Source organism: Schistocerca cancellata, chromosome 8, assembly GCF_023864275.1.
Source record: "Schistocerca cancellata isolate TAMUIC-IGC-003103 chromosome 8, iqSchCanc2.1, whole genome shotgun sequence".
In the NCBI taxonomy this organism is placed as follows: Eukaryota; Metazoa; Arthropoda; class Insecta; order Orthoptera; family Acrididae; genus Schistocerca; species Schistocerca cancellata.
The window spans coordinates 440209328-440223520 of record NC_064633.1 but is presented as its reverse complement, the minus strand read 5'-3'; the positions used below and the strand labels follow the sequence as shown (position 1 = coordinate 440223520).

General features: G+C 41.9%; 1 protein-coding gene across 7 annotated transcripts in view; it reads left to right on the top strand.

Moving 5' to 3' along the window:
• Positions 1 to 14193, top strand: part of LOC126095316 (transcription factor SPT20 homolog) — a 280707-nt gene that overhangs the window by 76075 nt on the left and 190439 nt on the right. For all 7 annotated transcript variants that reach the window (XR_007521955.1, XM_049910117.1, XM_049910116.1 and 4 more), the window contains one exon: positions 9055 to 9212. Coding sequence is in view for 6 of the 7 variants with exons in the window: in XM_049910117.1 (XP_049766074.1) it covers positions 9055 to 9212 (158 nt within the window). In the remaining variant the exon portion in view is untranslated. The remainder of the gene's footprint in view (positions 1 to 9054; positions 9213 to 14193) is intronic.

The following is a 14193-nucleotide window of genomic DNA, read 5'->3' as shown; positions in this document are numbered from 1 at the left end:
ATGCAGAAACTGATGGCATGGAATAAACCACTCCACCAGCAGATAACATGAACATGGTACAATGTGTATTGTTTTCCCGGCTTGCAAATACACTATGTGGTCAAAAGTATCCGGACACCTGTCTGAAAATAACTTACAAGTTCGTGGTGCCCTCCATCGGTAGTGCTGGAATTCAGTATGGTGTTGGCCTACCCTTAGCCTTGATGACGGCTTCCACTCTCGCAGGCAAATGTTCAGTCAGGTGCTGGAAGGTTTCTTGGGGAATATCAGCCCATTCTTCACAGAGTGCTACCTGAGGAGAGATATCGATGTCGGTCGGTGAGACCTGGAATGAAGTCAGCATTCCGAAACATCCCAAAGATGCTCTATAGGATTCAGGTCAGTGCTCTTTGCAGGCCAGTCCATTACAGGGATGTTATTATTGTGTAACCACTCCGTCACAGGCTGTGCGTTATGAACAGGTGCTCAATCATGTTTAAAGATGTAATCGCCATCCCCAAATTGCTCTTCAACAGTCGGAAGTGAGAAGGTGCTTAAAACATCAGTGTAGGCCTTTGCCGTGATAGTGCCACGCAAAACAACAAGGGGCACAAGTGCGCCCCCCCCCCCCCCCCCCTCCTCCTCCCCCTGCATGAAAAACACGACCACACCATAACTCCACTACCTCTGAATTTTACTGTTGGCACTACACACGCTGGCAGACGATACTCACTGGGCATTCGCCATATCCACACCCTGCCATTGGATCGCCACATTGTGTACCATGATTTATCACTCCACGCGACATTTTTCCACTGTTCAATCGTCCAATGTTTACGCTCCTCACACCAAGCGAGGCGTCGTTTGGCATTGACCGGTGTGATGTGTGGCATATGAGCAACCGCTTGACCTTGAAACCCAAGTTTCCTCTCCTCTCACCTAACTGTCATAGTACTTGCAGTGGATCCTGATGTAGTTTGGAATTCCTGTGTGATGGTGTGAATAGATGTTTGCCTATTACACATTATGACGCTCTTCAACTGTCGGCGGTCTCTTGTCAGTCAGCAGACGAAGTCGGCCTGAACACTTTTGTACTGTACATGTCCCTGCAAGTTTCCACTTCACTATCACATCGGAAACAGTGGACCTAGGGATGATTAGGAGTGTGGAAATCTTGCGAACAGACGTATTACACAAGTGACACCCAATCAGCTGACCACGTTTGAAGTCCGTGAGTTCCGTGGAGCACCCCATTCTGCCCTCTCATGCTGTCTAATGACTATTGAGGTCGCTGCTATGGATTACCTATCAGCAGTTGGCAGCACAATGCACCTAATATGAAAACATATGTTTTCGGGGGTGTCCAAATACTTTTGATCACATAGTATATATCGCGTTCATCCACTTCGTAACACATGCACGTAAATGAAAAATACGCCTAAACGGTAGATTATCTAACTCATTATAAAAATAAACTTTCTATAGTGGCAATCATCATTCGTCTGTTTGAAAAATGGGTGTGCAACACATCACTTCACCAAAGTGATATGTAACACTACAAATCCTGTCAAGATCTGACTGAATATTTATGCAGTTTCTTTCAACCAGTACTTCATTATAGATAACCATATACTCTGCAAAAACTAGACTATTATTAATATTTCTGCAAAGACATTAATATACAACATAAACAGTGAGGGTCCTAACACACTTCCTTTGGGCACACCTGAAATTACTTCCACCCTTTGCCATGCATCTCACCGTGGTTTGCAGAGTACAGATGTAGCTGTAGATCTGTTGATGGCTCTCCATCCAAGATAACTTGCTGCAACCCCACTAAAAAAAATCCTCAGTCCACTCACAAATTTCACTTAATACCCCCATACAGTTGTATGTGTAAGTGTAGATATGACATAGAGTCAAATGCTTTTTGGAAATCAAGAAATACTGCTTTTACCTGACTGCCTAGATCCAAAGCTTTCAGTATGTCATATGAGAAAAATACAGGTAGGCTTTCACGTGATAGATGTGTTCAGAATCCATTCTGGTTGGCATGGGGGAGATAATTTTGTTTGAGATACATCATTATGTTTGAACCCAGAATATGTTCTAAGATTCTACAACAAATTGACGTCAAGGATATTGGACCGTAGTTTGTGGATCACCTCTACTACCCTTCTTGTAAGTGGATGTGACGTGTGCTTTCTTCAGACTTCTAAGGACAGTTTTTTTATTCAAATGTTCGAAGATAGATAGATAGATCACAGATAACAGAGGGACTAACTCAACCACCAGTTCAGTGTAGAATATGATAGGGATTCCATCTGTTTCACCCTCAGGGGCTCAGCATTCATTTGCTGGGTACAGGCTTGGCAGGGTTCCTGAGCTAGGGACTCGTAGCGTAAGCTCTGGGTGTGCTTTAACAACCACTGTATGGCGGGGCAGTGGAGCATTCTATGTCGCAGGGAACGGTGATTTTGGCTTGACTGCCTGGATCACGAGGATGGTAAAAACCTCTATAAAAATATCTCTGTGCTGCCCGTTGATGAGATGCGTCGTTGTTGAGGTGGAACAGTCATTAGCGGGCAACCGATGGCGAACCTGCTGTAACTTAGTTGTATAAGTCTTACTCAGGCATGTGGGGCTCTGTCTGAGTGGATCCTTGTTTCGCTAGCTGCTCATGGGACCCATATGGAACCCTTGAAATCATCATCTCCTCCCAGTGGGAAGGGTGTACCACCTAGGAGTATTCACACCCAATCCTCTAAACAATTTAGGGAGGCTAGCCCTCCTGGTAATTTGCATCAGTTGAATTGTAGTAACAGGGCTCACGGAGTAATAAATCAAAATGCATCTTTGGTCAGTAAGAGGAAGGAGGGGACGTTTGAAAATGTGTCCGAAAATGTGTACCCCTTCTATATCCATAAAGGCTTGGAAGGACTTGCTGAAAGCCTGAAGTCTATTAAGTGGCTGAGGAATGGTTCCCTACTGGTCAAGACTAACAGGGTAAAGCTGGTGGAGCTGCTTATGACGACTGGAAAATTTGATGAATATGATGTAACTGTTGAATTGCATAATTCCCTGAATTCTAGCAAGGGTGTGGTCACATGCCGTGATATTGTGGATATCGACAAAGCCAACTTAAACAGGAATGGACATTATAGGAGACAGTGGACGTAGAGCAAAGGATTCATAGGAATAATGGAGAAATTGAGAAGACCGCCAACTTCTTTGTGACCTTTAATTCACCAACCTAGCCTGACTACATCATGGCAGGTTTTCTCCAACTTAGGGTTAGGCCTTATGTACCTACCCCTATGCAGAGCTACAAATGCCAGCATTTTGGTCACACAACACTGAGTTGTGGGGGTGAAGCGACGTGCAAAATGTGGAAAGTCAGCCCAAGAAGCTGGGATTGACTGTCCATGTCCATCAATCTGTGTTAACTGCACTGGGAGCCACCCAGTCTGGAGCTGAGACTGCCCCGTTTTTGCAGAGGAATGAAAAATTCATAACTAAAAGTTACCAAGTGGATCCCCCATACTGAAGCCAAAAAGGAATATAAGGCAACGAAACCTCCCCTCTTTATCACTTCTTATGCTTCCATGGTGCAGAAACCCGTTCCTAAGGTTGACGCCTCAATGCAGACAACATCCAGTGCACAACCATCCACCTCCAGCACCTGTACTTGCATGTGTTCCTGCCAAGGCAAAACGAGTAAGGATAAAGCAATTCGAGCAACCGCCACAGAAAAGACCAGCAACAGTTCCGTAGTAGTGAGTGTCAAGAAGGCACACGACAAGCAGAGTGCCTATCAACACTCCTGTTCCCCCTCATCCTCGAAGGGACAGGATGCAGGGAAAGGTTCACAACCTTTTGAGTCAAAAGCTGTCCCAAGCGTCATGAGACATTAATCTTACACATCTGGCTGTTGAGGAGGACATAATGGAATTAGATGCTTTGGATCCAGGAACCCCCTCCACTCCCCCTTACTCTACAAGTACTGCACCTCCGTGGTGTAGTGATAGGGGTAAATTAAAACTACATTGATGAAATGGCTCCCATCCTCCAGTGGAACTTACAAGGGTTCAGGACGCATGTGGAGGACCACGGTGTCTGTGTCTCAAAGAGACTCATTTTCATCACTCGTACACCCCTGAGCTGTGAGGCTATGTACTCTACAAAAAGGATGATCTGAGTGGAGAGAGAGCTAGAGGAGGCATAGGTAGTTTCGTGAGTTCTGACTACCACTCCTCGCCGCTGTCACTTACGATGACTTTACAAGCACTTGCTGTGTCTCTGCACATGCGTCATCCGTTAACAGTATGTTCCCTTTACTTGCCCCCACACGATGCACTTGATGAAGAGGTCATCACTGACCTTATTACGCAGCTCCTGTGCCCCTTCATCCTCAGTGTTGATTTTAATGTACACAGTGTGCTTAGTGCTCAGCAACTACTAGCCCCAGGGGTAGATCTATTGAGAGGCTTATCGTGTCATCATGTGCATACTTGCTAAATGCAGGACAGAGCACTCACTCTGCACAGCAACTGACATTGATCTCTTGCTTTGCTCTACAGCTCTTGCTCACACTGCTCAATGGGAAGTGGTCGATGACTTGCATGGAAGTGATTGCTTCCCGATCTGGTTTCACCTGCCAGATGGGGGTGGAACATGAAAGAAAATGCTGCGATGGGTGCTCGGTAGAGCCAACTGGACACTTTACAGCCAGTTGGCTCAGCTCAAACATTGTGCGTGTGTCGAGGCATGGGTGGATCGTGTTACCAAAATGATCCATCACGCTGCTGCAGCATCCAGTCCACAGTCCATGGGACAACAGAAGAGGCAACCTTTCCCTTGGTGGTGTGCTGAATGCCACTCTGCAATCAGGACCAGGCATGCGGCTCTGCGTAGGATCAAGTGTCAGCCAACTGCAGAGAATCTTGCAGCCTTTCGGGTTGCGAAGGTGAAGTGCCGTCAAATTATTCAAGTGAACAAGAAGAGACCGTAGTAACAGTTCCTGAACACCATTAATCGTTCCACCAAAAGTTCCGTTGTAAAGACCATCAGGAGAATTTCTGGGAGAGGAAGCAAGTGCCCCATGGCTGCTGTAATGCAGAACGGCACTCTTCAAACCAACCCGCGAGACATTGGCCAGACTATGGCTGTGTACTTTGCCACAGTTACTGCAACAGCCAGTCAGGAATTAGGTTTCCAGTGCCAAAGAGTGGTTGCTGAGAGGTGTAGTTTTGACTGATGAAGATTACAACTGCCTGTTTTCCATGTGGGAGCTGGATTCTGCATTGTCAGCGGCTCGTGACACATCCCCTGGTCATGACAGGATCCATTACAGTATGCTGTGGCACCTCACAAGGCAATATAAAGAAATCCTTCTCGCACTTTTTAATGTCATTTGGGAATCAGGTCTATTTTCTGACTCGTGGCGAGAGGCAATTTTAATTCTTCTTTTAAAACCTGGGTGAGACCATATATGCCCCAGTAGTTACTGTAGTGTTCACCTCACTAGCTACGTGGGAAAGACTTTGGAGCAGATGGTCAACTGCCGCCTTGTCTGGGTCTTAGAATCCAGACACCTCCTTAGTCACTTTCGGTGTGGGTTCAGGAGGTATCGCTCCTCCTTTGATAACCTTGCCCTCCTGGAGGTGGCTACAACAGACAACAGGCTTTCCTATGCTGATATCACCTTCTAGGTATATTTTTTGACATCAAGAAGGCCTATGATACTACTTGGCAGCATTTTACCCTGGAGCAGCTTTACAAATGGGGTTTTCATGGTTGTCTTCTCAATGTTATTGAGTCCTTCCTCTCACCACGATATTTTAGATATCGAGTTGGTGATGTCCCGTATGATCACTTTGAGCAGGAGAATGGTGTCCCTCAAGGTAGCGTTTGAATAGCATTTTGTCCATAGTGAAAAATCCTGTCCAGTGTTCTTTGTTTGTGGATGACTTTTCTGTGTTTTGCTCTTCTTCAAGCCTCACAATGACTACACGTCAGTTGCAACTAACTCCTTGACCTTTGGATGAATGGGTGCGAAGAATGGTTTTAAATTTTCCAACTAGAAGTCTGTGTGTGTTCTTTTTAACCATTCTTGTTCCATTTTAAACTTTTCTGAGTTGGGGATGAGGGACACTGTCCTTACTTTTAAGTATATCAAAATGTCTTAGCGACAGTACATGGGGAGTAGACAGGACTTATATGCTCCACTTTTAGAGGGCATTTGTGTAATCTCAGCTTGATTATTGGTGCAGGTGTATGGGTCTGCGAGACCCTCTTATTTAAAGATTTTGGACATGGTGCACCATGAAGGGATTCGGTTGGACACTGAGGCATTCAGAACAAGCCCAATAGCATGTCTCTGTGCAGAGGCTAGTGAACCGCCACATTTGAATCTCTGTTTTTTTTTTTTTTTAACATTTTAGATATGCATCATGCTTTCACAGTAGTGTACAGTGATGGCTCCAAACAAGGTAACTCCCTTGGCTGCTCTGTTGTGTTCCCCGACCATGTCACCAGGATTCTCCTTCCTGACGAGTATACTGTTTTCTCAGCGGAGCTCTACGCAATCCTGAAGGCACAGGACCAGATGCATTGTATTCAGGGCAAATGGTTTCTCATTTGCTCCGATTCCCTTAGTGCCTTACAATCACTACAGAACCTGTACCCAGCTGATATATGACCAACTGTACTTGCTCCAGTGGCTGGGTAAGCAGGTGTTACTCTGCTGGGTGCCAGATCATGTAAGTATATGGCGAAATTAACAGGCCGATTGGGCTGCCATGGAGACCTGCAGAGGTCAGGATGTGGCACAGTGTCCTATTCCCTTGCAGGCTGTCTTTTCTGCACTACACAGGAAGTGCATGCAGTTGTGGGATGAGGAATGGCTGGTGGTGACAGCCAATAAGCTGCGGTTGGTAAAGTCAACATCCTGGCCATGGCATTCCTCCTGTCAGTTGCTCAGGCAGGATGAGGTGACCGTCATGCGTGTTGGAATTGGGCACTGCCCTCTCACATACAGCTTTTTACTGCGGCAAGAGGATCCCCTGTTTTGTGATGCTTGTGGCATGCATGTCTCTATCTGCTATATTTTAACGGAGTGCATATTATCGTGATGCAAGGGCAGAAGCAAATATTGGTGGGGATCTGCCCTCTATTTTAGCTGATGATGAGATGAGTGTGACTGAGGTTTTAAAGTTTTGTGATGTGTTTGGACTCTGGCCTAAACTTTTAAGCTGGGAGTTTTAGTGTGTTGCAGAGTGGCTGGCTTCTCCTTTTTTTATTCTTGTGGTCAGCCAGCCACATCCATCTGCTATATTGTTTTAGCTCCTTATACCCCTTTCTTCGTGTGTCGTTAATGTTTTGATACTGATGCAGTACTTCATTCCATGGTTCTGGGTGCGTACACACATGGTTTTCGAACTTTTGTTACCTGTGTTTTACATGCTGTTTTATCTTCCTGCTTTTTGTATTTTACTGACACTCGTCTCGATCTGTTTTTGCGTGGGTGCTAAAGACCTTGCTGTTATGTGCACAAACATGTCCATGGTCCTTCATCTGTTTCTCAATGGCACTGATGCTAACACTTACTACACCTATCTTTTCAAAGGTACAAGGATTAAATTGGAGTAACTACTCTCCTGGGTTTTTCTTTGTAAAGGAAAGTTTGGAAATGGGGTTCAGCATTTCTGCTTTTGCTTTGCTACTCTCAATTTCAATTCCTGTCTCGTCTACGAGTGGCTGGATGGTACCTTTGGTGCCACTATTAGCCTTTACATATGACCAGAATTTCTTTGGGTTTTATGAAAGATCATTTTACAATAGTCTGCTATTGTAGTCAATCATTGAAAGCTTGATGCATTGCTCTGTTGACAGCCAAACTTGTTCAATTTAGAATCTCTCTGTCTATAGCCTTATGCTTTTGTTTTACACCTGTTATGCAGTTGTCTCTGTCTCTTTGGAAGTTTTTTTATAGTGATAGTAAACCACGAAGGGTCCCTCCCGTTATGAACCATTCTACTTGGTTCATATCTATCCAGTGCACAGTCAACTATTCTTATAAACTTGATCCATAGTTTCCCTACATGCTCGTGTCCTGTGCTAAAAGTTTCAAGTTTGAGATATGACACTGCTGCTTTTTTATCTATTTTGTTGTACATATATATCTTTCTGCTTGTTTTAGTTGGCCTTTTGTTCTTGGGTAATACCTTGTGGTCACTGGTACCAGTTTCGATGTGGAAGTCATCAAAGAGGTCAGGTCTGTTTGTTACTGTAGGATCTAATGTATTTTAATCGTGAATGGGGTTGAGAAATATTTGTTCTAAGTAGTTTTTAGAGAAGGCATTTAGTAATGTTTCACAGGGTCATGCCTGCCACTAACAAAACTGTAATTTTCGTAATTGATTGTTGGATGATTAAAGTGTGTACCAATGATTACAGCATGATTGGGTAACCTATATACAAGCGAACTGAGATTTTCTCTAAAGTTATAGATTACTTCAAGAGGTGAATCTGATGGTAGATAGAAGGATCCAATTTCAATTTTATGCCAATCGCTGATACGTGGTCATTGGTGACAGCTGACCTCCAGTGCATTATTCATTCTTTTGTTATTCACAAACTTATGGTAATTAAATGGTAAAAATAGTATTTAATTTTATGTTCTTTTAAATTGTTTGACGGATTGTAATTCACATTTTTCTATGGCCAAACTAGAGACAGACAGAGTGTTATGTAGATGATTCTGCTTGTGGAAGGAAGGAAGATTAAGGTTTAACTTCCTGTCAGTAACAAGGTGTTTAGAGACAGAGCCCAATCTCAGGTGGCAGAAAGATGTACTGTATTCCTTTCAAAGGAACCGTCCCGGCATTTGCCTTTTCAAGGAGTTATGTTTGTGGAGGAAAGAAAAGAATATTTTATAATATTACCAGTTGGCTGTCAGTCTCTGTCACACCAGAGGCACTTATGTGTGTAATCATTTCATTCTATGAGACTTATTTCAGCTATGCCATTGTAAATATTAATATACATACTGAATTTGATGTTTTAAATTTGCAGTGGCTATACAGAAGATTGAGGAGCTAATACAGCTCCACGTCCAAGGAATGGAACAGTTACCACATCAGGTTGGGAGGCCTAGCAAATTCAAAATGGGACCTCCACAACAGGGAATGCCCCCACCTCTTATGAGTTTACATACAGCCATACCTGGTGTGGTAAGTATATCTGTGATTGAAACATTAGTTTCTATTCTCTGTAAATGTGTAACCATGCCAATATTTTGCTTGCAGTCAAATTGTTTAGCAAATAAACAACTTGTATTAATTTTTGCTATGTTCTTATTGAGAATAGTATTTTTTGTGATATTTCCACATTATTCTAAAATGTCTTGATTAAGACTAACTGAGGATTTGCACATTCTTAGCAAAATATGTTTGTTGGTTCTGGCTAAGAATAAATTGAAAATTTCAGTCGTGTAAGAAATAACTGCTTTGCCCTATTGGCTGGATTTTAATTAGTGCATAACAAAATCCTCTTGTGAAAATATGACTTCAGTGTTACAGTTTTCCTTAACTTTCAGTGGAATGTGTAAAACTTTGTTGATCCATACATTTAATTAGTGGAGAATGACACTCAAAACCAAAAATGGTACCAGGACAGTCATACAGAAGTAGTTAACAACTAACCTGACTGCTGTATGCAACCGATCCACTGATTGCTGTATCTTTGCAACCTGTTGTTCAGCAGAGATTAGAAAATATGACACATACATTTCTGTGCAGTAGTGAGTTGCTTTCCAGATAACTCTTGAACTTTGATAATTGTTTTGAATTTAAATGAAAAATTAGTTTCAGTTTTTTAAAAATGCACTTACTGTTTGCATTTGATCTGTGGAGGTTGATTGCACTGCTCGTGTGTAGTCACAAATTAGGAAAGTGTGGCGTAATGTTGTTTAAATCTGTGACTGGGCTGTCTTTAAATTAGTGTCAGTTTCCATTAAACAACTATTCTGGCATATATAATAGATGGTTAAGACACTTTGCTTGTATCTAGGAAGGGACAAGTTATATTTCTATTTGACCATACTGTTTGTTACAAATGCTTCTCCCATATAAGTTCATGTGAATTATGCATGAATATTTTTTTCAACTAAGTTAGTGCTCTGCCCTAAGGTTGATAGTTAAATTGTTACCTTATAAAGACCATAATCATTATGAACACTATGATGATAAATTCTCTCTCTCTCTCTCTCTCTCTCTCTCTCTCTCTCTCTCTCTCTCACACACACACACACACACACACACACTCTCTCTCTGCATCCAGTTCGTAACCTGTTTTTGGAGCAAAGATTACTGAGAAGACCTAATTTGTACACACAAAAATACTTCTACTCTCTCTTGCAAATTTAATTTTTTGGGCTCATTATCAAGATTATTAAATGTTAAATGTTTGTCTGAGTCAACTGGATTTAATAAGAGGGTAATGTAGATAACTTTTCCTTCAAGGATATCAGTACTATTCTTGAACTGGAATGGATAATTGTGTTCGAATTTAATCAGGAACTAAATGGACTGGGTGACTGGTGTTGGAATTACCCATTTCCTAACTGTCTACTTACGGCCTGAATATATGTGAACTCTCACACACCATTTTCTTTTCATACTTTTTACCTATTGTGGTTTCTTAGCACAGTGTCTCATTTTTGTTTCTCAGCCATATTGCTAATATTAAGATGGTATTTGTATAATTCAAAAGTAGCTAGATATTAGTTCCATGGCCCTTATTAATGTATTACTATGCTCTTTTACTAGCATTATTATTTCTATTTTACTTTCATCAGCTCCTAGTTTCATTTTTGTAGAAACGTGTATTCCCATATTTTGTATTTGTGGCCTATCAATTAGTAACCTGCAGTTCACTTCAAAACAGGTATCATCAACACACAGCTTATAAATGTAAATGAATCATCAGTTTAGTGCAAGAACCCTTACTGGTTCAATGCAAACAAACTACTAAATAACAAAAGATATGTAGCAAATAGGGATTTCAGTATCTGTTAGAATAGTACTAGTTGTGGATTGCACTCAGTCTTCCTTCAGAGCTTTTGATGTATGGAGCTTGCTTAGCTCCTAAATTTATGAATTACTGTTAAGAAAGATAGAGCTGAAGCTGGATTGTTTGTAATTCAAACCAGAAGTATATGAAATTCTAGCATGCTAAATAGAAACCTATTATTGACACAGTGATAGGATTCTCATTATAACTTAAAAATCCCTAATTTTCTTGCCTTGCTTCACTACTAAGGTAATTTAAAAAACTGTGGTACTGTTTGTTTCCATGTAAAATGCTTATAATATATTTTGCACCACCTTCATGAATTGCATATGTTGCATTTTATTGTCTGGAAGCCTCTAGTCCAATATTGTTTCAATCACAGAAAATTGCTATGTACAGCCACCTGTGCAGTGCAGATAAAGCAAACCCTTAAGAAATGGGTAATTCCAACACCAGTCACTCAGTCCAATTAGTTCCTGATTAAATTTGTACGCAATTATTCATTCGATTTCAAGAATAGTATACAACCGTTCACTCGACGAAAGATCCGTACGCAAAGACTGGAAAGTTGCACAGGTCACACCAATATTCAAGAAAGGTAGTAGGAGTAATCCACTAAATTACGGGCCCATATCATTAACGTTGATATGCAGAAGGATTTGATAACATATATTGTGCTCGAGCATAGTGAATTACCTCGAAGAAAACAGTCTATTGACACACAGTCAACATGGGTTTAGAAAACATCGTTCTTCTGAAACACAACTAGCTCTTTATTCACATGAAGTGCTGAGTGCTATTGACAAGGGATTTTTAGATTGATTCTGTATTTCTGGATTTCCGGAAGGCTTTTGACACTGTACCACACAAGCGGTTCGTAGTGAAATTGCTTGCTTATGGAATATTGCCTCAGTTATGTGACTGGATCTGTGATTTCCTGTCAGAGAGGTCACAGTTCGTTGTAATTGACGGAAAGTCATCGAGTAAAACAGAAGTGATTTCTAGCGTTCCCCAAGGTAGTGTTATAGGCCCTTTGCTGTTCCTTATCTATATAAATGATTTGGGAGACAATCTGAGCAGCCGTCTTTGTTGTTTGCAGATGATGCTGTCGTTTATCGACTAATAAAGTCATCAGAAGATCAAAACAAACTGCAAAACAATTTAGAAAAAATATTGAAATGGTGCAAAAAGTGGCAGTTTGACCTTAAATAATAAAAAGTGTGAGTGCTAAAAAGAACGCGTTAAACTTCAGTTACACGATAAATCAATCTAATCTAAAAGCCGTAAATTCAACTAAATACCTAGGAATTACAATTGCAAACAATTTAAATTGGAAGGAACACACAGAAAATGTTGTGGGGAAGGCTAACCAAAGACTGTGTTTCATTGGCAGGACACTTAGAAAATGTAACAGACCTACTAAGGAGACTGCCTACACTATGCTTGTCTGTCCTCTTGTAGAATACTGTTGTGCAGTGTGGGATTCTTACCAGATAGGACTGACGGAGTACACTGAAAAAGTTCAAAGAACGGCAGCATGTTTTGTATTATGGTGAAATATGGGAGAGAGTGTCACAGAAATGATACAAGATTTGGGATGGACATCATTAAAAGAAAGGCGTTTTTCATTGCGACGGAATCTTCTCACAAAATTCCAATCACCAACTTTCTCCTCTGAATGTGAAAATATTTTGTTGACACCAACTTACATAGGGAGGAACGATCACAAAGATAAAATAAGGGAAATCGGAGCTCGTACGGAAAGATATAGGTGTTCATTCTTCCTGCACGCTATACGAGGTTGGAATAATAGAGAATTGTGAAGGTGGTTCGATGAACCCTGCGCCAGGCACTTAAATGTGATTTGCAGAGTATCCATGTAGATGTAGATATCTTTGAAGATATAACCAGAAGGAAAAGTTATCTACATTATCCTCTTATTAAATCCAATTGACTCGGCAAAAGCCATCTCAGAGCAGCTCAGTAGAACACGCTGAGCATATAATCATGAGCGGAGAAATGTGGCTTGCATATGCTGTGTACACACCTCACAGGATTCATTTCAGACGTAGACCATGCATGCATTGTCACTTGGGCAAGGAGGATTGTCAGCATGGGAAGTTGCGTAGGAAATTGGCGTACATCACAGCAACACTATCTGAACATTCAGCAACTATTCTGAGACACAAAGCAATGATCTGCCTCTTAGTGGTTGCCTGAGTCAATTGTACCAGCCCATGATTGCTTTTTACAAGTTAAGGCTCGTATAGTTACTTGGAGGAGAATCTGACAAGAATGTGCGTTAGCTTTTTGGAGGCAACAGGGGGCAGGGGATTAGTTCACTCCAGACTGTACTGAACTATCTCCATGCAATCAGTTTTGCTTAAGCACTAGTTACAAACAATGTTAGAAACTCCCAACACACTGGTGCACAAAAATTGTGGGTAAGAGGACTGTGGAGTTTAAACTTTTCGCTGACAAGTGGTGAATTTGTCTGATGTCTGATGATCATTGTAGAGGAGTGTGGAGGCAATCAGGTATCAATGCATGTATCATGGATGGAGTCCCATGGGTTCAGAAGGAAGATAGGTCAGTCGTGTTTGCATTTTTGAACAGCCTGCGTGTATCTCCATTTCACAGCGCTTACTGTTTTTTATTTGCCGCTCCCCATGAATTGAGATGTACATGTATTTGCAGGTATGTGAGTAGTGCAAAACATTTTTGAGTTGTTTGTGTCTGGTGGTAACTTATCTGCAAGAAAAGTTTTGAATTGTCAACGTAAAATTAAACTCCAGCTGCGCGGAGTGGCCGCGTGGTTTGGGGCGTGGTGTCACGGACTGCATGTCCCCTCCTGTCGGAGGTTCGAGTCCTCCCTCGGGCATGGATGTATATGTTGTTGTTAGCATAAGTTAGTTTAAGTAGTGTGTAAGACTAGGGACTTCAACATTTTGGTCCCTTAGGAATTCACGCACATTTGAACATTTTAATTAAACTCCAACCGAACAGGCTAGGGAGGCCCAACAGCACCGATTACCCGCCGTGTCATCATCAGCCCACACGTGTCACTGGATGTGGATATGGGGGGGCATGCAGTCAGCACACCACTCTCCCAGCTGTATGCCATTTTACGAGACCAGAGCC